This window comes from Hipposideros armiger, unplaced genomic scaffold (assembly GCF_001890085.2).
Source record: "Hipposideros armiger isolate ML-2016 unplaced genomic scaffold, ASM189008v1 scaffold_309, whole genome shotgun sequence".
In the NCBI taxonomy this organism is placed as follows: domain Eukaryota; kingdom Metazoa; phylum Chordata; class Mammalia; order Chiroptera; family Hipposideridae; genus Hipposideros; species Hipposideros armiger.
In genome coordinates, this window is record NW_017731659.1 from 313,331 (window position 1) to 340,086 (window position 26,756).

At 52.7% G+C, this 26,756-nt stretch overlaps 1 protein-coding gene across 3 annotated transcripts in view; it reads right to left on the reverse strand.

Annotated features, from left to right (window-relative positions):
• Positions 1–21,485, reverse strand: part of LOC109391963 (zinc finger protein 862-like) — a 92,646-nt gene extending 71,161 nt beyond the window's left edge. For 2 of the 3 annotated variants that reach the window (XM_019659956.1, XM_019659953.1), the window contains exon 1: positions 4,608–4,678. In XM_019659956.1, the coding sequence (XP_019515501.1) occupies positions 4,608–4,676 (69 nt within the window). In that variant the 5' untranslated portion in view covers positions 4,677–4,678. Of the gene's footprint in view, positions 1–4,607; positions 4,679–21,020 lie in introns of those variants that run through there. The other variant, XM_019659954.1, reaches the window with a different exon arrangement.
• Between the last annotated feature and the right edge of the window lie 5,271 nt (positions 21,486–26,756).

The following is a 26,756-nucleotide window of genomic DNA, read 5'->3' on the forward strand; positions in this document are numbered from 1 at the left end:
AGTCCTTCACCTTGAGTTCCGGTGCAGTGTAACCCACTGTCTGCACAGTCACATCTGGGTCCATCATGTCACCCATGGGACTTGGGGGTCGGGGAACCAGGGCTACCATGCTGATGACCCTGCTGTTTGCTGTGTGCAAGTAATAAACTCTTGCCGATCCACGGGGTCTCGACCACATTTAGCATCTCTGCCATGAGATTGGGGTTCTTCCCTGGCTCTAGGTGCATATAGGTGTGTCAGTGGGTTTGTGGGTGCCATTAGTGGCCATTTATTAAGAATTAATTGAGTATCTCCCTACGTACTCATGAAAAGGCTTGTGAATATGTGGGCTCATACTGACCCTCATTTGAAGGGCTTCAAAAGGGAACCTGGCCTTTTCTGAGCACCTACTTTGCTCCAGGCCCTCTGCCAGGTGTCCCACGGTTTTTATCATCTCGCTTAATCCTCTCCACAACCCTGCAGGATGGATTATATCCCCTTTTTACATTTGATGAAATAAAAGCTCTGCCACTCAATCTCAAAAGAGTAACAAACATGAATTATTTGGGCACGGGCAATAAAGAGACAAAGACTGAGATGACTTCTGAGAATGATAACTGAGTGCAAGGTGGTGTGATCGCTAATATGATAATTACTGCCTGTCAAGCTTGCCCAAACAAACGGGTGCTCTGGGGCTTCTCGGGCCAAGGTGACACGCTCAGCACTGGGGAAGCACTGTGGAACTGTGACATTCCACCAGGGAGGGGAACCTGGCAAGGGTGGCAGGCCCTCATCCCAGTCCTCCATGATGGAGGCAGGAGGGGCCCGGATGTGGCTGATGCCAGGCTCTGTGCAGCGCGTCCCACATGCACCACAGACGGTATCCACTCATTCACTCACCATGTATTCAGGTGCTGCGGCGAGCCAGGCACTGTCCTAGGTGCTGGGAACAGTGAAATGAACTAGGTTCCAGCCCTCACGAGGCTTGAGGCCTGGGTACAGTGTCTGTAGGTTTTCCTGCTGGAGCGCACTCCCCTTTCTGGCACCAAGCCCCCTGGTGTCCTTGAGGAGCCCCCTTCTCCAAACACTCCACTCTGGCAAAGGAGCATGACCAAGGACCAATCAATCAGCGCTCCTATTGGCAGGTCATGGTGAATGGTACAGGGGAGGGTATAGGGCTCAGACAATCATGAGCTGCAGTTTGGAGGCTTAGAGGAATCCGCTGAGAAGAGGGACTGCTGAAAGAATAGAACGTAAGCATGCATCTGCTAGCAGCCAGCCACTGTGCCACCACATACGACAGACTGCCAGACCCTGATTTCACTGTGTGAGCCCCTGGATCCAACTGTGCCTGAAGCTGTGCTGCTCTTGAATCTCTCACTTTGCCGAGCCCATACGTTCTATTTTTGCCTAATCCTGCTTGACTTGAGTTTCTGTCTGATTGTATTTGGTTCTTTCAACAACCTACTGAGTACAGTTTTACTTTTCTTGTTTTTCAGATAGGAAATGGAGGCTCAGAGAGGCTAAGTTGCTTGAACATGGCTGCACAGCAGCTGCCTAGAGTCTATAAGTCAAAGCCTATGCCCTTTTCCACGACTTCACGGTGGCAGTCTAGTATGGGGGAGGGGGTGACAAACTGCAAGTGGGGGGTGGAGTGGGGTCTTCCCTGGCAGGGACTTCCTGGGAGAGGTGGCCACTGAATGATAATTAGAATGAGAACCTTCTCCAGCCAAAGACAGGGCCGTAGGAAGGTGGCAAAAGAAAAGGTCCACAGGTCACAAACTGGCAACTGTGTTTTGTGAGGGGTTTTTTCCAATTTTTATTTTTGCTTTAGTTGCCAACTTTAAAGAAACAGAAGATTTCATGTGAAAACATGGATGTTCGGCTTTTCTGGAAAGTCAGAAGCACTAGGAACACCAGGTAGGCAGTCCCATGTGGCAAGCGCTCTCTGGAGCTAGCAGGTGGTGGCCCTGCTCAGGGCACTTAATCTCCAGACCTCCAGCCAGCCTGTCACTCAGGTGTGTTCCCTACCTAGGCTGGGCCTCTGAGTTTGCAGCATGCATGGCACAGACCAAAATGCTGTGTAGACACTGTCCTGTGAGAGAACCCAGACACAGGTGAGATGGGGGTGCTGGGTGGGGACCTCACTGGCCCCCCAGACTTTGTCTACTCTGGCTATGCCCAGAACAGTTCCTGGCACCCAGCAGGGGCTCAATAAATACATACAGTTGCCCCTCCGTATTCTGGGAGGATTGGTTCCAGGACCCCTGCAGATACCAAAATCCTCAGATGCTCAAGTGTCTTGTACAAAATGGCGTAGCATTTGCCTATTACCTACGTACCTCATTCTGTATTCTTTAAATCATCTCTAGATTACTTATAATACCTAATACCACGTAAATGCTATGTAAATAGTTGTTGTCTTGTTTAAGGAGAATGACAAGAAAAAAGTTTATACATGCAACCACGTAGGCCTACCTACATAGTACACGTCAGCAACCACCAACATAACTTTTTTTTTCCAAATATTTTCAATCCCAGGTGGGTTGAACCCACGGATGCAGAACCCCAGGATACAGAGAGCTGACGATACTTGGTGAATGGAAGAAAATGAGAGGGTGCGAGCTGGAAACTTCCAGGACTACTTCACGGTGACCCTATAAACCCACTCCCAGGGGTGTGGGAGTGGCGTGAAGGGAGGGGACACAGCACCCCTGCAGCCCATTAGCAAGAGGCAGCTTGGTGCAGAAGTTGGACCACGGACTCTGGGGTGAGACTTGCTTGGGTGCGAATCACGGCTCCATCTTTTACTACTGACCCCTCCATAAAATGGGGATCACAATAGTCAAATAGGGTTGTTGTGAGCAAAGTGGCAAACAGTTGGTAAATAACTAGTAGCACTCCATCTTCCACTGATTCACTGACCTTGAATAAATGCCTTCCTTCTCTGAGCCTCAATGTACCCATGTGTACGATGAAGCAGTTAGGCTTAATTTTCTGTGAGGATGTACCAGCTCTGGCATTCTGTGACTATTCAGCATCGTGCAAACGTCAGAGCTGCGCCACAAACAAGCACCCCAGCAGGTCCCAAGGGTCTCTCTCCTAACCACTCCATTACTGAGGTCAAGACAGGCCTTACTGACCATCATGGTAAAATCATTTGATTCCAAATTCCTTTAGATTTAGCCCAAGTTCCAGCCCTTGCTGTGGCTCATTTACCCCAAATTATTATAATCCACAGGGACACAGCTGGAAGAAGCTGGCCCTCGGGGGCCCTTTCTGGGGTCCCTCCTTGTCCTGCCCTTGCTCCTGAGAGCACGCAAGCAGGGCTCACCACAGGCATTTCTCTGCGGCTGGCACCCGGGCATCCAGTTGGCAGAGCTGTTTCCATCTCTCTCACACGCCCCCAGATGGGAAATGATTCATGAAAACCAAGAAGGTAAAATTAGCCCAAAGGCTGCCGAGTAATTCATGCAGCCAACAGGCCCGGGAGGGCGGGGAGGCCCGCACTGCCAGCTCAGTGTGGCCTCTCAGCCCGGCCATCAGGAACCTCTGTCTCTGGGGTCTTCTATTTCTGGACTCAGCCTCCAGGGCTGCTGGCAAGGCTTCCAGAGCTTTCTCTGACCCCCGCCCCATGACACTCAACAGACCCATGCACGCCATTAGGGACCTGCTAAGCGTCAGTGGGTTGCTGGGGGAAAATGCACACATTTTATCCTCACCTCAACCTTAGGAGGAAAGCATCCCCTCCCCTATTTTACAGGTGAGGAAAGTGGGTAGCCAAAGATAAGTGGCAGAGCCAGAATTCAAACCCAGATCTCATGAACTCCAAAAGCTGTGCTTCCCCCCCCCCCAATGCTGGGTGCTTTCTGCCAAACCTCAAGGTCTCAGGGTGCAGCTAGGGGGGTGGACCCAGCGAGGATGCCCTGGCAAGCCCCACCACACCCTGACATGTGATTTTCATAATCTCAAGACTATTCAGTACCAGAACCTGGTCCTCAATTCCAAGCCCAGTTGTCCCAACTGGCAAGGTGGAGGGTCCCCAACATTCCAGTATCTTAAAAAGGGGCTGAGATAATGCCAGTCTAGGCCCTGAGGCCCAAATCATACCCCTTAATGGAAGAATAGAGAAGCCTGATGGTCTGACTTTACAGGGCCCAGAGAGGGGAAGGGGTTTACTCAAGGACACACAGCAAACCTAGGGTGGAGTCTAAGGATGGAACTGGGTCTCCTGAGTCCCACTGCAGAGAGCCTGCTATCAGACCTATTTACAAAAAGAGTAAATCTGGGTGGGAGGTGGGTACCTACACACAGGGGCAGCTGAGGTGGGAATCACCCCTGAGGCTGCCAGGGGCCCCCTGATCTGGTTCTGCCCCAGGCATCTGCCCCCACTTTTGGAACCCAAAGGGCACATGTGAGCAAATGGAGAGAGCTCCTCCAAAGGCAGTAGGTGAGGCAGACTGCAATTTCACTCTGAACCTGGGCGAATCACCTTACCTCCCTGAGCCTGAGTGAGAGACAGGCTCGCTAGGAAGCAGATGAGAAAATGTGTATTCGAACCACTCAGCATGCTGTGAGTGTTCCACAGGAATGCAAGGGTCCCACATGAACGCGGTCATGTTGCTCACCTTCTGACTCCTGGCTTTGCCCAGAGGAAGCCCAAGGCCAGCCACGGGTGACACCTCACAGCCACCCATGCAGGTAGAACATGCCTTCTGTCCCCCGAGGCAGGAAGCTGAGCACCAGTGTGACAGTACAGAGCACCACCCACTCCTAGAACACTCACAGCCTGCTGAGTGGTTCGAATACACATTTTCTCATCTGCTTCCTAGCGAGCCTGTCTCTCACTCAGGCTCAGGGAGGTAAGGTGATTCGCCCAGGTTCAGTGGCACTATCTTCCCAGAGTGACCACAGCTGCTGTGGCCCAAGCCCTGAGCTTAGCACTTTAAAATATCACCACACTGGGGCCGGCCGAGTGGCGCGATGGTCAAGAGCTGGCTTGGGATGCCAGAGGGCCCCGGTTCGGATCCCACATATGAGGGCCAGTGACACTGCCCTCTACAGTTAAGATGCTGAACAACAGCTCGACCTGGAGCTGGGCTGCTGTGGGTCGCCGGTGACGGCGTAGGCTGCAGTCCCCTGCTTCAGTGGGTTGCCATGGGCTACCATGTGTAGCCAGCAGCCACAGTGAGCGGCCAGCAGCCACCTTGAGTGGCCGTCCAGAGGCCGGCGACCGTTCTGCCTCAAAGAGCGCAATGACGGTGTCAGCTTGGGCCAGTGAAGTAACATCCTCCACAACTAGACTGAAGAACAAACCAACAGCAACTTGTCTGTTCCCCTTCCCCAATTCCCCAGCGCTGTTCCCCTCCCCTAATTCCCCAATAAAATCTTTTAAAAAATAAAATAAAATAAAATATCACCACACTGGACCCTTCCCATCAACTCTGGAGGAAAGAAAGATGGCTCGGTACTCACTTGATAGTGAGAAAATTGACATTCAGAGAGGCTGGGTTGCTTGTCCAAAGCCTCACATTCATTCATGCAATTAATCATTTGACAAATGTGTACTGAGCACCCGCCATGGGTCAGGCATGGTGCCATGAGTAAGACTGGTATGTTGCTGCCCTAGTGGCCCTCCTGGCCATAAGGAGCACTGAGGTAGCTCACAGGCAGCCTCTGGGGCCACACTGCCAGCATTCCAATCCCAGATGCTCCCCCGTATGACCTTGGGAAACCGCTAAGCCTCTCTGTGCCTCAGTTTCCTCAGCTATAAATGGAGAATAATAATGATACTTACCTCGTGAGGTTAATCTGATGATTAAGTGACCTGAAATATCATAGCTCAAGACTTAGAATAGCACCTGACACAGACTAATTGTTCAATAAATATGAAGTTATTGAGCCAGGACCCACGGCCACATCTCTCTGATACCAACGACCATGCTCTTAACTCAAAGCTAGGCCAGGTCAACGTCTTTGGTAAGGTCAGTCGGCAGCATGACTGGTGAGGGTCTATGTTAAGAACGCGGCAGTGAGGGCCGGCCGAGTGGCTCAGTTGGTTAAGAGCTCACTCAAGAGTGTGGGCTCTGAGCAACTGGGTCACCGGTTCGATTTATGGCCCGAGCTGAGCTGCCGCTGAGCTGCCGTGTGGCAGGATGGTTCAGCTAAAAAAAAAAAAAAAGAACGAGGCAATGGGTTTGAGCTTCCCTCTGCCATCCACCAGTTCAGACCAGCTCCTGGGCCTTTCTGAACCTCACTGAACCTCACTGTCTCCAGTCTTAAAATGGGCCCAATGATGGCTGCTCTCCTGCCTCTCTGGAAAAAGTACTCAGAGTCCCCAGGGTTGCTGCAGCTCTTGACCACACCACATGATAAGCTGAGGGCGATCCCTCTCCCTAGCAGGGAAGATGGCCTCAGCTGAAGCAGCCACACTCTGTCCCCTGCTACCTCTGGCTGCCGAGAGGGTTTGCGGCCAATGCTGGGGAAGGGCTGGGCCCTACGCCAGCCACGATGCTTCTTGCCTCTCAAGAAATAAGTCCAACCCTCTGTGCTCACTGACCACACATGCCACTGCCCAGAGGACAGGAGGTCAAGCAGGACTGCCCAGCTGGGCACCTTCTGCCAAGACTGTCACATTGGGTGGCCTCATGAAAAAGAACTGAGCAAGGAGCCAGATGGCCTGAGGATATTCCCAACCCTGCCAGTGGCTAACTGTGTGGTTTGGGGAAAGTCGCTTAACCTCTCTGAGCCTCAGTTTCCACATCTGTGAAATGGCCTTGGCCAGGCTGCCTATTTCAGAGGTGACTGTGAGGAGCTGGTTAGATGGTGGCATAAAGGTAGTTTAAAACCTGAAAGGGGAGAGAGGCATGAGGAAAAGAGCAAAAAGGCCATTCTTTCCAGCACTAAATATACAATCACCTGCAGTGATTTGCCCCAGGGGCTGAAAGGCAAACCCATGCCTGGACCAGCCAGTGTGGCCCAGAGAGGCCCCAGGGCTCTCAGGGGAGAGGCTGGCCCCAAGCTGCTTTCTTCTCCTGCCCACCATGCAGGCCAAGGGAGATCAAATCCCGGGCCACAACAGGCCCCATTGAGAGCTGGTAAATCTGCCCAAGGTGTGGGGTTACCTTACCAGGCTCCTGGCCACCACCGCCAAGTGAAGGGTCAGGCTGACCTCCTTCCCTCCCCGTAGGCCCCAGTCCAGAATCTGGGCAGATACCCAATGCCTGCTGTGTTCCCAGGCAGCAGTCTCCTCTGGGAAATCAGCGGGCAGTGGGATGAAGCCGTTGCAAAGGCTAGAGCTGCCTAGGCTGCCCACCGGGAATGCAGGCCCTCTGCCCACAGAGTGGGGTCTGAAGCTAATGCAGACCAGAGAGCCCAGGATAACATCACTGGGATTTTACTATGTGCCTGGCATGGTGTTTTGTGCTTAACACGTGCTAGCTTACTTGGTCTGCACAGCAGCTCAATGACATAGACGCTATTGTCATCTCTAGTTGACAAGGGTGAAACTGAGGCACAGAGAGGTTAAGTAGCATCCCCAGAAAGGTCAGGATTTGAACCAAGGCATTCTGACTCCAGAGTCCACTTACCACCACAGTTGCCAAAGAGTAGGATCACTCAAATGTGCCTTTTGAGTAAGGGCAGAAAAACCCTAGCGTAAAGGAGGAAGGCTCCAGGGGCCACAGCCACTGTTCCCAGATCTCTGGGGACTGGTGGGGACAGGGAAGTAGACGTTCTCTCTGGCTCTAAAGAAGAGACCCAGGAATAGTGAGGGACCCATATGGAAACAATTGGTTCCGTGCAAAGTCTCAGTGGACAGACTTTAAATACTGTGCAATAATCTTTTTAAAATGTAGCAGGCTCCCATAACTCAGCAGCCGCTATACTAGATATGCCCAGAGAGGCAGAAGAATAAAATTAGAATTAACCTAAATGTCCAACAGGAGGAGAATGACTAAATAAATAATGATCCTCTCCAAAACCACTGTACATCCGTTTAAAAAGAGACAGAGAAAAGAAAAAAAATTATGGTAGCTCGCTATAGAAAACCAGAATAGATTTCCTAGATCCAAAGTTAAGTGAGTAAAGAAGTTTGCAGAACGATCTACATACACTACATGAAACCGTTTGTTTAAACACACACACAGACACGTGTGCGCTATAATGGTACATATTCCTATAATGTGTCAATGAATTGAAAAAGATCTAGAAGGAGATGTAACGAAGTAACAGCTGTGATAACTAACGGGGCGGAGGGTGTTGAAATGTTGTATTATCAAGGAAGATCATTTTTCGCTTTTTAAATAATATTTAATTTTCTTTACAGTAAAAAGTATTTGTATATGCCTTACATAATTAAAACTTAGTAAAACAACAGAGAAAAGACACAATGAGTTGCCTTGAGAACCAGGGAGCTACTGGTCCCTGAAGGTTTGCAAGCATCCGAGTTGGGGTCGGGGAATTAGAATTTGAACACCATAAGGATTCAGAAGGGTGAGCTGGCCTTTCTGAACCTCAGAGCCTCATCAGGGAAGTAGGAGCAAGGCCTTCAGTCTCCCTGCAGCAAGAGTGGCTGTAAGAAAGCACAGAGCATCAGACTCTGGAGGAGGGAGAGGCGGGGGCTGTGGGTACACTGTGGCTCAGTCGGAGGCACACAGGCCAGCTACTGAGAGTCCGGCTCCCAGTGCCCAGTCTCCCCCTCTCCCCTTCCGCCTTTCCCCAGTGACTCCTGGCCCAACCTGTCTCAGCAGCCCCCAGCCCCTGGCCGGCATGCTCTGCGTCAGCCTGACTCCCAAGGGAAGGGGCCAGGTCTCTGGGAGGACCTCACACTGGGGCCAAGAGTAAGGGAGTAAGGAGGAGAAGAAAACCGATGTGGAAAGCTCATAGGGCTGACCGCCCCTGACTGTGACACTGAGCCCAGGCAACCATTGAGCCCTACCCCCTAACAGGCTGAGCCCAGCTCCAGCCAGACCCCTGGCCCTAGTCAGGCTCTGGCCCCTGACAATATAACAAGCAAAAGTCAACGAAGTTCTTTCCTTCAAGAACTTCAGGTTCTTGAGGTTAAGAGCCAAGACATGTGGGTCGGAGTCCCAGCTCTGCCCCTGACTTCCTACAAGACCTTAACAAAGTCACTGAACTCCCTGGGGCCTCAACTCCCTCATCTGCAAAATGGGCTCATAGTATCCACCTCCTCAGCCTGCTATGTAGATGAAATGAGAGAGCATCCACGTGGCCTCCGTGTGAACCATTCAGACTCCCACAAAACACCAGGCCTCTTCCACGCCATGGACACTGGGCACTGAGAAAAGGAGGTGGCAACAACAGAGCTCCAAATGCAGCCGGACTTGCTGTAAGTATGAGAGCGCATGGGCAGCCCGAAAGGAGCGCGTTGCTGGCCCCAGGCAGGGACCAGGGTTCCAGGAAGCAGGCAGCGGGGTTCTCCAGATGGAGAGAGGGCGCAGGAGACAGGAGTGAGTCTGAAAGGGCGGCGGAGCCTTTCTTGGCCATTGTCCTGGGCCAAAGGCCAGGGTGCTCGGGGAGGGCAGAAAGCCACTGGCAGGTGCCAGAGAGGAGTCTGGTTTCTACCTGAAACTGGGGGAGGGGGCCCCTGGGAGCTGGGCCAGCAAGTCCTCACCTCACCAGTAGCCCAGGGAACTGGGGCAGGGGCAGGCGACAGAACTACATGGGGAATCGTGGAGCGAAAGAGCAAAGCTTAGTCGCTGAGAGAAGCGGACAGGCTGCGAGGAGCTGAGGGTACAGCTTTGGAGGATTTGATCTGGGAGATGAAGCAGCCGGGGCCGCACAGAACAGGCTCATGGGGTCCTGTGAAAAGAGGAGCCATGGAGAAGCCAAGGAGGTCCCACCCAGTACTCCCAGTGAAAGCACCAGCTCTGGACGCTACGGCAGCAGACAAGTCTAAGGTGGGTTCTGCTGCCCCAGCGCTGCCCTCAGGCTATGGCAGATACTGAGTCCAGAGTGGGACCTGCCCGAGGCAGAGAGCCAGAGAGGTCTAAGGCAAGCCTCAAGCCTACAAGCACGACCAAGGCCACTGTCAAAACCAAAGCACATCAGTGACTCTTGGCCCTGAAGACTAGTCCTGGACAGGCTGTAACTGCCTGCCCTGCCCCATCCCATGAATCCCAGGCAGCTGGACTCCCCGCTGAATGGCAGCCAGACAGCGAGGCCTGCTGTGTGGGGCCCAGCTGACAGGGAGCTGCAGGGAGGGAGTGGGAGGCCGGGCCACCCTGAACAGGGGCCCCCGAGGAGGAGGGTGTAGGTGGGGCTGGGCTGGAGGGAAAGCCACTTTCCACAGTTCCCTCCCAGGCAGGCTGGCCTTATGGCCACGTGCAGGCCCAGGCCATGTGGCCTGTTTCCAGCAGTCCCAGGATCGGGCAAGTGGGCTCCTCTAGGACAGAAGGTTGTGCCACAGCCAAGGACCATGGCAGCAACTCCACGACAATGAGCTGTCTACCCCCTTGAGCTAGCCCAGGTTGGGATATTAACTGTCCCTCACTGACTCAAACTAGTATTCACGTCTCGGGCCACAAATGCAAGCCTCAGCCCTGGCCCAGCAGAGAGCTCATGCAGGAAGCAACTTTAGGCCGTTGTCCACACTCACCTCCTAAGCGGACCCCACACCATCACACACCAGGCTCCCGGTGTCTGGCCAGCCCCCCAACCTCAGCCTCAAACCTCTGCCCTCTCTCCTCCTGGTCACACTCCTGAGCATGACTCTGGACTCCTGGGGTGGGGGATGGGGGGAGGGCCTGACACAACCACTTTGACAACGGTACTGCACTGGTTGCTTATGGCAATGGGGACAAAAGGATTCCGTCCAGGCCAGCCAACCAAAGCAGATACCAACCCATTAATCAAGACTGCCTGGGAAGGCCTGCCACTCATGCTGGAGAACTGCCTGCCTGTGCGGCCAGGACTGACTCATGGGGCAGCCAGGCTGAACTACCTCAGAAGGGACAAGGACAGGCCTGCTCACCAGCAACGTACTCCCCTGGGCACCAAGAAACACCTTCCTGAAGGCTGAACACCAAAAGGAAACACACACCCACATGGCCCCTTCCCTCCTTTAAAGCACCTACTTAGCCTCGATCTTATCTCCCACCTCACTTCCACTGCCTCTAGGACAGTCTTTAAGTCTCAACTCCTTAGCCTGGCATTCAAGGCCCTCCCAGGTTGGCTCTAACCTGCCTCTCCAGGGCAGTCTCTGCTGCCTCTTCCTTCTCCAAACACCCAAGATCACTTGCCATTCCCTGAACCACAGGATCCTCACATTGCCTGCCTTTGCACATACTGTTCCCAGTGCCTGAAATGTCCTTCCCTCTTCCTCCACCTGACAAACTTCTACTCCTCCTTCAAGGTCCAGCTCAACATCACTTTTGGGAAGTCTAACCAATGCTCTCCCTCCCCCAGCACCCCTGGCAGAATGGCCCGCTCCCCTCCCCACATCTCTGGGCAAGTAGGGCACTTCCTACCTTTAATCACAATTAGGATCTGGGCCAGAGCCGCTCAAACTATTTGTGGTAAAGAGACTTTTTTTTTTTCTTTAAGTTTTCCAATCTGTTGCCAGCTGATGCTTTTGTAAATTACAATAAAAACAGCACGGCAATGTCAAGTTGCAATATGAGTTTCTCAATAACTCTCCAGGTCTGTACCTCTCTTGCTTCAAACCAGTAACACAAGAGCTCACAGATAGGCAGGGGTCTGCACACCACCCTCTCCATGGCCCTGTCAGGGCCCTGCGCCTGGAGTTCCCAGAGGAACCTGTGTACAGGACCCATCAATCATGTGTTTATGTTTGGACCTCCAGAGCCCAAGGGGGCGCCCCATGAACATCTGCTGAACCAAATATGGAATGGGAAGGTTCCAGCAACCCTGTAACATGGGCAGTACCTGTGCTAGGCATCCCCATTTCTTAAGGAAGCACAGAGAGGGTGACTGACCTGATGCCGCCGTGGGCCAACAATGTAGTGCTTTCTCGGTACTAACCAGCTTTGTGGGGCAGACACTTGGAACCTGCAAGTCCTCCAGTCCACCTTCCCTCCTAGCGTAGGCTCCTGACAGCATCTCCCACTGCAGTAACAGTGAGGCAGCCCCACGTAGTGGTGACGAGCTTGGACTCTGGAATCAGACAGACCTGGGTTCAAATCCTGGTTCTGCCTTTCACGGCTGTGTGGCCTTGATCAAGTCACTTCACTTCTCTGGGCCTCAATTCTCCTCTGTCAACGGAGGCTAATAACACCAGTATCATGGGGCAGCATGCTGCTTGAGGCGGGGCCCATACACACCCATAAGCCTCATTCGGGTTTGACTATTATTGATGTTTATAAAAGGCTGAGGATCAGCCAGCCCGAAACTCTGCCCCGGATTCTCCCTTTCTGCTCATCCTCCCCCCAAGACCCAATATCTTCTCTGGGGTAAAGACTTCCCTGGCTGCTAAGTTTGATTTTCCTTTGAAGATTTCACCTCCATGACCTCCCCTATCCCAGGCTAAGGGGCTTTACCTTTCTCCCCATTCTCCTTCCTTGGGACACCTTGACCCTCTGATCCTCTTCACTTCTTCCCCAAATACCACCCCCTCTGGCTGATCTGGCTTTCCCTCTGTTAATACATCTGGTCTGAGGAGGGTTGTTGCACCGCCCTGAAAAATGCCACCCTGTTTGGGTTGGGGGCAGTAAAGGGCCGGGCTGTGAGGTCAGGGACCGCCCCAGCCTGCAACCTCCTCCCTACCCACCCACCCACCCAGAGCCCGGCCTCTCTGTACCTTGGGCCAGGACAACGCTGAGTCCACCCCAGCTGGGTCACAGCGGCCCCCACGAGAGGCTCACTCCCTCCTGGGGCTAAGGGTCCACTGGGCTGCTCCCTAGGCACCTGGTCCAGCCTGGAGCCTCCCAAGCTGGCCACCTCCATCCCTTGGACATCAGGCAGCAGGATTTCTCCCTGGCCCGCACCCCCTTCTCTTGGGGAAAGTGCGAGATAGTGGGAGAAGTCACTGCAGGGAAGCTGACATTGCGGGGGCGGTTCCGTATTCACTTGCTTGGTGACGTTCATACCAGCCCAGCTCCATGCCCAAGTCAAGCTGATATTCCTGCCGCTGGTTCCATCTCGCCTCCAACTGCACCATGAGCCCGGGAGAAGGAGCCCACTCATCACTATCCCCTTTCCACCCCAAATTCCTTCATGCACTTTACCCGGGGTCTGCTGCCTCTGTCCCCCCCCCCCGGGACAGCGTGAGACCCTGCCACTGCAGATATTCAAGCAGTGGCCAGACAGCCTCTCCTTGGGGAAGGCAGGGCATGGAGACTGGGACAGATGCGCTCAGAGGTCCCCATTCTGCTCTGATTCCAGGAGGAGGAAGACTGGGGTGCAGAGGAGGGGTGCTAGATTTGGGGTTAGAATTTTAACTTGGTTACTCCCTAAGCTGTGTGACCTTAAGCAAGTCACTTCCACTTCCCATCTCTGAGCCTGTTTTCTCAGCTGTAAAATGGGGACTATAAGAACTGGTCTGCCTGCCTCATAGGCCAATGATAAGGGATTTAAGAGAAGATGAAGGTGGGTGTCCTGGGTTGCCCATATGGGTCAGGTGGGGTGGGGAAGAGAGATGGGCAGAAGGGGAAGCTCTAGAAGGCACTGATGGCTCCACAGGCCCAGTGCCTCAGTGTGCAGAGTCCCCACCCCTCAGCACCCACTCTGATCTGAAGCTGATGCTGGGGAGCAGATACGGCCAGCAGCCTTCTACCCCCCTCCACCTCTGCCCCCTCACCCAGTGTCACTGCATTGGAGGCTCTTGGTCTGTCCAGATGTGCTTGCCAGTGCTGACCCACGAGGTTCCCGGATGGGGAGAGAGAGGGTCCCGAAGCCAGCGTGCAAAGCGAGAGCTTATCATTCAAATCCTGTTTCAAGCACCTGCTGGGAATTGTTAAGTAATATAAGCAGGCGACCCCTAAGCCTTCCTTTATACATTGGGTTTCTCAAGATGACTGGAAAGATTAGATTACGGCTGTGTGACGTGGAGCTAGTGACTTAAGCTCTCTGAAGCTGAATTTCCTTTTCCATAAATGGGTGTGGAAGCAACCTCATGGGGCCGTTGTCAAGGGCCCTTGTGCTCAATGCATGTGCCTCCTAAACTCCGGTCCTGAAAACATGAAGGAGAACGTTTCTTCCACAGAATGTAATACAGGACCGACAATACTGTCTCCATACAGAAACGGAAAGGAGGCCCAGGCACGTCTGGCCTTGAACACAAGCCTGGGTGGGGGAAGGGTAAGTGTCTGAAGTTGTGGTCAGGTCACCTTTAAGTAGAGAGGCCTCCGCGATACACTCTTACATCCAGGCACTGCTATCCCCAGCAAGGGGTACGGGATTATGTCCATGACCTGGGGCATGCCTCTCCTCTGATCATGACATCGCATCCCAGGAAGTGGCCCCAGAACTGGCCCTATGACACACATTGGTACTCGGGGCTTCTTTCTCTGGGGCCTCCATGAGGCTGACGTTATTATCACCCCTGCTTTGCAGATGCGGAAATAGGCAACCCCGAGAGAGGCAGCCTCTTGCCCACGTCTCTCAGCTGCCAAAGTGGCAGGACAGCACCAAGCTGAGGCCCACACCCCTCTCCAGGACACAGAGCTGCCTCCACCTACCTACTCCCCTGGTTGCCTCTTTCTTACTTCCCCTCTCCCTGCCAAGAGGCCAGCCCAAGGCACTCTGCCGGGTCTTATCTGGGGTTGCCCTGGCTACTCAGAAACAGAAGCCAGATACACTAGGGAAACTGTGGCCCCCAGAACTGTGCCCTTACTGCCCTACTCTGAGCCCCAATAACAGGAGATAACAGCTAAGAGGGCCAAGTCCAGGCCTCCCCACCGCCCCCTTTGGAATGGCAACCACCAAGCCCTCATCCTCTCCTCCCTGATTACTGCAACAGCCTCCTAACCGGCCTCCCTGCCTCCAGCCTCACACCCAAGTTGCTGCTACTGCTAATGATCTCTGGGACCTGGGTCTGATCTCCATGGGGGGGTTCCTCCTCATGAAACCCTCTGTAGTACCTGCAGCCCCACAGACAGAGTGTAAACTCCTCAGCATAGTAGTCACGACCTGTTACAACCTGGCTGGGGGAAAGCATCAGGGTTAGGCGGGAGGTCTGAGGAGCCAGGCGGCCTGGGTTCGAATCCCAGCTCGGCTGCTTACCAGCTGGGACACCTTGGGCGAGGTCTTCTACCTCTCTGAGCCTTGGTTTCCTATTTCCCCTAAGGAGTGGGGGAAATAGTAGCAATATCAGAGCCCCATTGAGAAAAATCAATGAGAAAATGCATGCAACGCATTTTGCACGAAGTAAGTGCTCAATCCATTCACTTGTTCCACAAATGTCTGACGCCTACTATGTGCTATGCCCTGTTCATATAGCAGTAAATAAAACTGACAAAAATCCCAGCTCTTTATAATTACATTATAATTGAGGGAGGGAGCCAAAAACAAAATAAATGAGTAAAACATAGGGCATGTTATATGTGCTACAAACTAAGGGAGAGAAAAAAAAAACCCAGGGAAGTGGGGGGACATGGGGTAGAGGGGTTGTAATTTTAAATAGGAAAGTGCCCACGAGAAAGTGCTATTTGAGCAAATCTGATGGAGGTGCGGGAGCCTGCCATGGAGATAACAGGTAAGATCGTTCTACGGAGTGAGAACAACCAATGCAAAAGCCTCGAGGCACAGTCAGGACTGGTGTGTTATTCATATTATTATTGCTATTATTCTCTTTTCCAGCCTCATCTCCCTCCACCTCCTCCTTTACACACTCTCTCTGGCCAAATGAATGAACTACGTGATCCTCTCCGAACCCTTCCACGTGCAATGCCTTAGTACAAGACATACCTCCTGCTGGAACGCTTGTCCCCTCTTTGCTCTACAAATCCTACTCATCCTTCAAAACCCAGCTGAAAGGCCCCCTCCCCAGGGAAACTTTCTTTAACTCAGTGTCAACAGCTGTCTCCCTTACACCCTCCTGCTATAACCTGTAACTGCCTGGTTAACTGCCCACCTCCCACACTGGTCTGTGAGTTCTGTGGGGGCCAGGACTGGGTTCTACACGACACCCCCAAGCCCCAGCACAGTGCCTGGTACAGGGTAAGCACGTGTACACTGGCCACCTGCTGAATGAATGAAGGGCTGAAGGACGCCCCAGGCCTCCCCTCTTAAAGAGCCTTAGCCCAGGGACACCAGCATGAGTGTGGCTGCCCTGGGGGACTACTGGCCTTTCCAACACAGATACGAATCTGCAATAGGAAACAGGCTTTTTAAAAATAACAGCACATTTTTCTTTTTTCTTCATTGTTTTTCTTCTCTCAGCGTGGCTTATTTTTCCGATGCAGTCCCTGGACCAGCTGCAGGGAAGCCCCTCCCAGGCCCCACTCTGAAAACATGGGCTCTGGGACCGCCAAGAACTCGCAAGCCACGGCAGAGGTGGAAGTGCACCAGATGGTTCTAGACCAGCCCTGGCACCAAGGTCACCAGGCATCTCTGAGCCAGAAACCCCCTTGCTCAAATCCCAAAGTTAGGGGGGGGGTTGTTATCGCCTGGAAACTTGTTCTCTAGTGAGGGCTTTCTAAAGCCATGTGATATTTCCAAAGGGGCTTCTACTTAGTGGGTCCTAAGTTCTCTGCCCTCACTCTAAGAGGGCATCCCTAAGGAGGTGGCAACCGACTTCCAGGGTTCCAATTCTGGCCATACCACTCTGTCACCCTGGATCCCTAACTTCACTTCTTGGGGCCTCAGTTTCCCCAACTGTGAAATGAAAACAATAATCCCTACCTTGTGGAACTGTTTTCTGCATAGAGACGTGACACGCTTCGTACCATACCTGGCACACAATAAGTCCTCCATCAACATGAACTGCCTTCATCGTCACTACCTTCATCTTCACCATCCCTGGATCGCCTATGCTGTGGCCCTTCACTGAATCACATACTCTCTAAATCAGCAGAGACCTCAGAGTCTGTCAAATCTCACACTCTGGCCCGCTTGGAACTTCCTCCCATACATCCTAGAAACATGGTCCTTCAGGGGCAGGAATGCCTATAAATGCAGGAGCGGAGTATCTGTACTCTACGAGCCAGTCACTTTGCCTGCCCTCCCTGACGCCTCCTTCCAGCTGGACCCACCTGCCCATAGCCCAGAAAAGCAGCATCCATTAATCCTGTCCTTAGCCTCCTCAGCCAGGAAGAACGCAATGATCACAATACCAACCTGGGCCAGTGAAGCGATGTCCTCCACAACTAGACTGAAGAACAAAAGGACAGCAACTTGTCTGTTCCCCTCCCCCAATTCCCCAATAAAATCTTTAAAAAAAAAAAAAGAAAAGATTTTTGACTGTGGGGCAGAGAGGTTGGCACCCCTAACCCTCACATTGTTCAAGGGGCAACTGTCTTTGTGTCTGCCTGGAACACTCCTCTAGTCCCAGTCAAGACAGGCTAGGTTATGCTGCAGTAACAAACAACCCCCAAATCTCAGTGATTGAAAACAATGAAGGTTTAGTTATCACTCATGCTGCGTGTCCATCAAGGGGCATCAAGGGGCTCCACTCATGTACTGATCCAGGGACCCAGGCTAGCAGGAGCAGCCACCATCCCACCTACTGCCAGTTGCCATGCCACAGGAAAAGAGCAACTCAGGAGGGGGCCATACCAGCAACTAAATGCTGTGGCCCAGAAGTGACATGTAGTTCAAAACTCACTGGCCACTCACATGGCCCTACACAAGCACAAGGGGACCTAGATTCAATCCTACCACGTGTCTGGATGAATTGGAAATATTTAAGGGAGAGCATTAAGGACCACCAGACACTCTCCCACACCATCTTGCCCTTTGCCAACCTTAACTAATTCATTAGACAGCAACTGTTTCAGTATTCCAGAAGGAGGGACCAGCATGTGCAGGACAGAACAAGGTGTGGCCTGCAGAGAGATCCAGGAGAGGGGAGCGGAAGACGAGGCCAGGGAAAGGGCAGCGGCCAGATCACTCAGAGGCTTTTGGGTTATAGTAAAAATTTGGTTCTTTATCCCAAAAGCACTGAACAGGCTTTTCTGACAGGAAATGGGAAGCTCGATATGATCTTCTTTGGAACAGATCACTGTGACTGCGATGCTGACACTGGCATAGAAGGGAGGTTGCAGGTGGACAGTTAGGAGGCTCTTGCTATTGTCCTGAGGAGAGCCAGCCGTGGCTTGACTACGATGCTGGGGAGGAGGATATGGAGAGAGGTGGACAGACTCAATGCATAAGCTAAAGCTCCCTAGACCTGAAGATAGAATAGATTGGAGTGAGGGCACAGAGACATCAAGTTTTCTGCCTTAATGACTAGCAGGGTGGTGGTAGCCTTGGCCAAGCTCAGAGCCCTGGAGGAGGTTTAGGGAGGAAGATTATGGGACAGCCTTGGAGCCTATGTGTTGGTCGTGACTATGAGATAGCCAAGAGGGCAGGTAAAGGAGGCAGCTGAATAAAACAGGTATGACTCCTGACTCCTAGTCCAGGGTCTTTATTTCCTTCATACTTGCCAATAACCTAGAACCAGGGAAACCTCACATACCCCACCTCCCAATGTAAGTCCAGGTAAGGAAAGATTCAGATGACAGGAAGTCTTAATTTGACACCACAGAGAACAAATCTATGGAACACATCAATCCAAGGAGTCTAGAGAACAGAATTGTACCTCAGGTCAAAATAGTATATAAGTGACAGTGGCTGATCAAGGGCTAATGGGACAAGTGAGGGGAGCCCCATATCTCTGAGAATGTCACTAGGGAAGGGATCTAGACCCTGCCTGAACTGCTCCTTGGAGGTGCTGTCAGTCTGGGACTTGACGGACCTGGGTGGGGTCTGTGGGGCAATTCTGATATTCCCAGGATAGTATGTTCTGCACTAATCCTGAGGAGAGAACACTTCTTTTTTTTAAAAAAAAGATTTTATTGGGGGAATTAGGGTAGGGGAACAGTGTTGGGGAACTGGGGAAGGGGAACCGCCAAGTTGTTGTCCTTCAATTCCAGCCGTGGAGGGCGCATCCAGCTCAGCTCCAAGTCCAATCGCCATCTGGCCGCCCGTCAGCAGCTCACGGCCACCCAACTCAAGATGCCGTGCTCAATCCTAGTTGCAGATGGGCACAGCCCACCATCCCATGCAGGAGTCAAACTGGAAACCCTGTTGCTAAGAGTGCAAACTCTAACCACTGAACCACCTGGCCACCCACCGGCAGCTCAGGGCAGCTCAGCTCAAGGTACCGTGCCCAATCCTAGTTGCGGGCGGGCGCAACCCACCATCCCATGCGGGAGTCGAACCGGAAACCTTGCTAGGAGCATGGGCTCTCACCAGCCGAGCCACTCTGCCACCCACTGGCAGCTCACCGGCCCATGCAGGAACCGAACCGGTGACCCTGTTGCTCAGAGCCCGCACTCTTAACCAACTGAGCCACTCGGCCAGCCTAAGAACACTTCTTAAATCACATGTCAGCCGTGGGCTAAGCATTTTATCTCTACCATTTCATTCGTTCTCACAACTGCTTTGCCAGAAAGGCTGTTGGTCCCATTTTAAGGATGGAAAAAGCAAGGTTCAGAGAGGTCAAGGTAACATTGCCAAGTCCACAGTCACACAGGTATTGGGGGAGGAAGGATTCCGATGGCAAAGCCCCCTTCCATTAAACTAATGCAACCAGCCAGGGCTGTATTCCCAGAAGGGAGGTTTCAGACACGTGCCCACAGAGCACTTCGCTTGCCTACTTCTCAGAGTTAGTGGGCAAAGACCATGCGGGGCTCCCCAGGATAGCAGACCACAAGCCTGTTAATTCTGGCCCATGGACCCAACCCCCACCCCCAACATCTTCCTTCCTCTCATGGAGAATGTGGGCAAAGGCATGCTTACATGCTGCAGGCAGGATGCTACAAGGAAAATTCTTTTGCCCAGGCACAAACAAAAACCCCCAACGTTTATAGGGTTTCCAGGCATTAAGAACAATCTCATTATCTCCTGTCCCCGCGCACAAAGAGCTGGGTGGGTTTCCTTTCAGCCACTCTAAATTATGTACATAGCCTTTCTCCACGTGAAGCAAACGTTTAAGAAAGAAGAGAGGTTTAACATTTTTCTCCCCTAAGTCCCGGACCATCCTGGGGATCTAAGCCCCTCTCCCCCAACCTGGTTCAAGACACAGGCAACTTTTCAACCAGCATCGCCCAGCGCTCAAGAGATTAGTATGCATTCTCTTTGCAGCCACTTGCCCAGGGCGTGCTGGCCTTGACCAGAGAAAGGTCACTGGCCGCGAAGTTTCCGCAGTTTCTGCATATGAGAGTACCTTGGGGATTGCGAGTGGGGGAGGTGGCGGCTACACTCCGGAGAGATTTCCCGAAGAGTCTACACCGCAACTAAGATTTCAAATATATTCAAGAAACGGCCTCCGGCTCGGCCGCGTTTCGCGGGAAATCGTGGACCGCGATGGACGAGGCCCCCCACCGCATCCCGAAGGACCCAAGCCCTTCACAACAGCTCCAGGAGCCCAGCCGAAAGTGCCGCGGAGAAGTAGGCCAGCAGCCGCGGCAAACCCTCCAGCCTTCGGCGCCGCCCCGCGCGTGTCACCGCGTTCTCATTCCGAACGCTCGGCCCGGTCCGCCGTTCCCATTGGTCGGTGGCCACGTCCGTCAGCGGGCAGAACCGCGGCGCAGAGAAAAGGCTACATTGTAACAAGGCGAGCGAGCGAAGAGCTAGCGGGGAGGAAGGAGGTGGAGGGGCGGCCCCCGAATCCCGCAGCGGCGGCGGCGGCAGCTACCTGCCGAGGGTTAACCCACCTCGGGGCCGGGGCGAGCCGCCCCCCTCGACCCGCGCCCGCCTCTCCCTGGCCCCCTGCTCTGTTCACTCCGGCCCCTGGCCGCCCGCGCCCCCCGCAGCCGCTCGCAGCCCCTGCACCAGAGGCCCCCGCGCTCGCTGGCAAACTGCCGAACGCTTTCCGAAGCCATTTTCAATGGCCACATTGGCTACCGGGGCTGACTCACCTTCCCGGGAATGCTGCGGCAGCCGCGGGGCCCGGGCGGCGCGGGCGGCCCGGCGGGCGGCTCGGCGGAGGCGGCGCTGCCCCGGCTGGCGGCCCCCGCTGCGGGAGCGGCCGCGCTGCGGGCGCGCTGGTCCCTGGCGAGGCAAAGTTTCAGCGCCAGCCTTGGCGCGGCGGCGGCGGCGACTCGCTGCTGCTCTCCTCCCCTGCTTTGACCACCATCTTATTAGTACAGGAAATGACATGGAAAACGGAAGAAAGCGGCGTTTGGGGCAGACGCGGACCCCCCAATTCAGGGGCCGGAGCCGGGACTCACCAGCCGCGTCCCAACCCGGCCCCGGAGAAAACTCCCAGGGCCCCCTCGGCCCCCGCCCCGCACGCGGCTCGATGGGGGGGAGGGGGGGAACCTAGCTCCTCGAACCCAAAAGGAGAGGGCGAGTTTTATAATCCAGCCCGCGGAGAAATCGAGAAAAAAATAAATGAAAAAAGAAAAGGTTAAAAGAACTTTCGAACTGGGACACTTTTTTTTTTTGGTCGGAATTAAAAGTTGTAGAATTTTAAGAAGTCACTCCGTAGTGTGGGGGGTGCTCCCTCGCTATCTGGGTCCAGTCGCTGCCCATTTTGAACCAAATAGTCAGGGGGAATAAATGCGTTTATATTTTTAACCCTTTCGAGCCTCCGCAGCAGGCCCCCTCCTGGTCTCCTTTAACCCTTTGAATGCCCAGCAATTTGGAGATACAAACTAAAGCTGTAAAACGTAGGCGTCCCGCTGAAACCTGAGGGTAAGGGGCTTGGGGGTTCCTTTAAAATGTTAACTATGTGGGGCCGGTTTTAAAGTTGCGAACCGAGCGTGTTCTTCAAATCAAAATGTGTTGCAGGGGTTGAGATTCAGAGAACCGGACTGGCTAGTTTCTGGCTGGCTTGGAAAAGATGTTTAAGCTGTGCGCACTTGTTCGGTTCCTCAGTTTCTCCATCTGTGAAATGGGATTCAACATCACAGAGATTGAACGTAGCGAGGAAAAGACGGAATTTTCCTAAAGACAAAGTGCTTAAAAGCCTGAAATGCTTCCTTTGGAGCCTGGAAAACCCACGGGCTGTGATGCGGCAAAAAGACACTGCGGGATGGCGTAACCAAGACAACCGTTCCCGAAATAACCCCTTTTCCTTGGCGTTGTCTGCAAAGCACGTGGTTGAACTGCCAGGTGTCTCCTGCCAAGGAAGGCTATGCTGAGCTGGATCTAAAACGGTGGCCATACCCCCTAGTAGGAGGTTGCTGGGAGGGATTCCATCTCAGAAAGGTGCCTGGGCGGGGCTGCCCAGTGAGAGCAGTGAGCCTCACCAAAGCATCCATCAAAGCCCTGCAAGAGCTGGCACAGGTGGCCTCAGGGTACCACCCTAGGGAGACCTTCTCCCAAGGGGATGGTGTTCCCTGTAAACCTCGCTGCTGGCTGGGAGCCTGGCTTCCAGACGGGAGTTCATGATCAGACCCCAGGACATGCCCTCGGTTCTTGCAATCTGTTGGGGGCTAGGGGTGAAGCGCTGTATGGACCACATCATCTATTTCCCTTGACTTCAGCATCACAGACACGACTTCTTGGACTCCCATGTCTGTTACTTGCTGTGTGAGCTTGAATAAGTGACTTACCCTCTCTGAGCCTCAGTTTCCTTACCTGTAAAGTGGGGCACACTAATAACCCACATTGCCAGCTCTATGTGAGGAGCCATGAGAAGGTATTTAAAGGGCCTAGCACCTAGATGCTCACAGTAGATGCTCAAGAAACAGTGACACCATAATTATACGACATTCAATACAACTAAAAAGTTTTCTTGAGTGTCTTTCTGCTCGTGCCATGTAGCAGGGAGTACCAAAATTAGACATGGTCTTTCAAGGAGGTCTTGGTCTGGCCAGGAGGTGGAGGCACTCACAACTAACTTGAATTAATTCAGTAATTAATACACACCCAGCTTCGCTAAACATTACAGGAAGGCCAAGTGCCTGGGCAGGGGGAAGGACACTGAAGAAGGAGCTATGTGTCCCTTTGAAAGAGTGGGGTTCACCAAGCAAATGATATCAGAGGTTGGCCTTGAGAGGGAGATTGGAATTTCCACCAGTGGTAGCATGGCATTCCAGGATGGTGAACAGCAGGAGCAAAAACCTGGAGGAGCCCAAGTGCCCAGGTGTTTGACAGGTGGTCAACTGTGACTGGAGTAGAAAGTGGGTGGGGCAGAGGAACCGGAGATGAGGCCAGAAAGCCAAATGGATACAGAGAGAATGTGATCACAGCCTCCAAACAGCAAAAAGGTCTTTAAGAGAATGAGCTGGTAAATGAGGCCAGGAGGGGACTTCTCCTGTAGTGCTGCTGTTATATTTTGGGCTGCGTCTGAGGAGTGGGGCTGGGTCCTTGGGCATTGCAGACTGGGGAGTCGGTTCTTCAGGCGTCAAATTTGGGAAGCTCAGACACGCTGTGTGGTGCAGAGAACCAGGTCTAAGGGGCCCGCCACTCCACACTGTGTGAACTGTGGCCCATGACTTTTCCTATCTAGGCTGCAGTTTCCTCCTGCATGACATGAGGAGTTTGGACCAGGGGTCCTGTATTCTGGCCTTAAGAAGCAGCCCCGTAGGCACATAATCAAGATCAAGGCACAAGACGGAATCTGGAACAAGGCTGGGAGAGTTGCTGGAACCATCTCAAGAAGGGAAGCCCAAGGCAGCCCAAGGGTTAGCACAGATGCTCTGAGTCAGTGTGCACAGAAAGTGGCCCTGGGGCCTGAATGTAATCACCAGGCAAGTGGTCTGGACCAGGCAGAGCTCCCCTCTGTGGGATGAATTTTGCCTGAAAACAGAAGTAGGGATGGTTTGGGAGCTCCACATGAATTCCTTGAGAACTACTGAAAGAGGGAAGGGAAGGGGACTGAATACATAGAGCACATGACACACACTTTTGGGGAGTTGCCTTGACTCAATAATCCAAGGCAGATACCATTACCAGATACTATTATAATTTCTACAGACAGGAAAGCCATGCTCAGAGAGGTTAAGACACTTGCTCGGGGCTGCACAGCTAGAGATAAGATAAGACTTAAACCCAGTTCTGCCGGGGTTTAAGACTCTTGTTCAGTCTTCCACCCTTGAACATTTCTGGTTCATTGTCCTTTTCCATATGCAGCCTTTCAGACTGATGATTGGCAAAATATTTCCCTAATTTCTCCCTCAGGCATATCACACAAAAGGAGCTAACCAGAACGTTGTGATGCAAGGTCAGGTACTTCATGACCTCTGCCTGCAAACACTGTGCTAACAAGCCAGTCACCTCCAGGTCCCTGTGAGGACATTGAGATGCTCTACGGGAATGAAGTTCAGCTCTTTGGAAGGAAAACCTAATCTGTGACCTTTCTTACCTACTAATAATAACGATATTCAAGTCGAACACACGTACAAATTGAGCTGCAAGTTAAATGCCTGTATCACTGGAGATTCACTTCCCCTTGCTGTAAAATGAGAATGGTGTTTATTGCATTAATTAATGACCCCTCCTAAAGCCTCACTGGAGAAATTCCTTTTAGGATTCAGTGCCTGGGAAAAAACTAACACTGACAACCAACTGTGTTTCCCTCGAGGAACTGGCAAGTATCTCCCTTGCTAATAAGAAGAGCTCCATAACTTATCACGTTTTCCTTTTTGCACAGGCTGCCAGGAAGCTCAGAGCCAAATTCCACCCCCATTCCCAATAACATTGGCAGTTGCTCCCTCCTTATTCCTCCCTTCCCATTTCGAATCCTGCTGACTCAGCCTTGTTTCCCCTGCCTTTTATTAAAGATGTACCCCTTTTTTTAATTGCAAGAAATATATGTTTACAATAAATTCACATTTGGAAGAGTTGTTGAAGAGACCTGGATTCCACTAGCCTTTTGGTAAGCTAGGCATGGTTCTGGTCTGGTCTGGTCTGGTCTGGTCTTGTCCACTTGCCCAGCAGCTGAGAGATCCCTCTCTTGGAAGGAAGGAGGGACTGGCCTAAGACCAGGGGATTCCTTGCCCAGCTGCTGATGACAGCTAAGATCAAATGCCCTGGGTCAGATCATCATTGCTATTTTTTGCTCTAATAACAAGCGGCTTGCCTCTCTCCTGCCAGCTCCCCAGCCAGCACAAACCACTATCCCTTAACCAACCCCCCCGCAAAGGTATCCCCCATTAGTTCCTCCTGTTGAGGCATGGCAGGGAGCAGACTCCTCTTTTCTACGTAAGCCACTGCCACTTACAGACAGTTTACCATGCGCCCGGCAAGGAGGTGATTGGGATGAAAGTAAGGGATAGTGGGGTGGGGGTGAAAGAGCAACTTTAGTGCATGAGGACAAGGAAGGCCTCTCTGAGGAGGTGGCATTTCAGTGGGAGTCTTGAAATGCGGAGGAGCCAGCCCCACCAAGAGTTGAGTAGAAGGGTTCCTTTCTCAGCAGGACACACAGCCCGTGCAGAGGCCCTGAAGCAGGATCTTCCTTGCTGGGCTTGCTGCAGGAGGTGGCAGAGGCCAGTGTGCCCAGAGTGTCGTGCACAAGCGGAGGCATGGCGGGAGATGAGGGGGAGAAGTGGGCGGGACCTGAGCCATGCTTTTCCACAGTTTGGAGGTATTTGAAGTGCAAAGGGAAGCCACCGGCAACTTGAGAGCTGGAGAGACGCGGGACTTGATTTACGTTTTCACTCAATCACTTTGGCCGCCATGTAGCTCTTGACACTTACCGAGTGCCAGGTGAGTAAGTAGGCATGTTCACAAGCCATCTTATTTCATTCTCCCCACATTAGATATGAGGTTGATGGGGACATGTCTCTTTTTTTCTGGCTGTCCAGCATTTAATGTCCCTTCTAGCGCCTGGGGAACTTCTCACCTGAGCCTAAGGGAGAAGCAAGGTATGCCCTCCTCCGTGCCTACTACAGGAGCTGAAAACACCCAAAACTCCCTTTCCCAGTGCTATCCACTAAATGTTTGTGCCCCCCTCACCACCACCACCAAATTCATGTATTGAAACTTAATCCCCAGTGGGATGGTTTTAGGAGGTGGGCTTTGGGGAGCTGCTTAGGTCATGAGGGTAGGGTCGTCATGAATGGGAACAGTGCTCCTATGATCGAGGCTCAGCCAATCAGATTCACTCCCCTGACGTTGAATTGGGAGCCAGTGGCACACAGAAGCATGGTCCAAGGACAATCCTTTCTGGTTAGGGTGAGGATGCAGTACAGTCAGTTCTCAGTGGCAGGTGTGCCAGTGGCTGAATCCGGCAGAGCGGGGGGACTGGTGGTGCAAGCTACAGTACCTGTCGGCCAGTGTTGGGTAGTACCTGTCAGACACTGAGTCATACACTGACTCTGTGGCATGGTCTTGGCTGTGGCTTTGCCTCTGTACACCCCACGCCTGGTTCTACAGCCTTTCAGAGGGTCATGAGCTCATTGAAACCCTTTCAATATGTTCCCTGTCTGCGTAAATCAATGTACTAGTTATCTATTGCTGCATATAACAAATGACCTCCAAATTTAGTAGCGAAACACAATACACATCTATCATCTCACAGTTTCTGAGAGTCAGGAATTCTGGGAGCTACTGAGCTAGATGTTTCTGGCTCAGACTCTCTCATGAGGTTAGTCAAGCTGTCAGCTGGGGCTGCAGTTATCAGAAAGCTCGCCTGGGGCTGGAGAATCCACTTCCAAACTCCCTCACGTGTAGGGTAACCAACCATCCAAGTTTGCCTGGGAGTG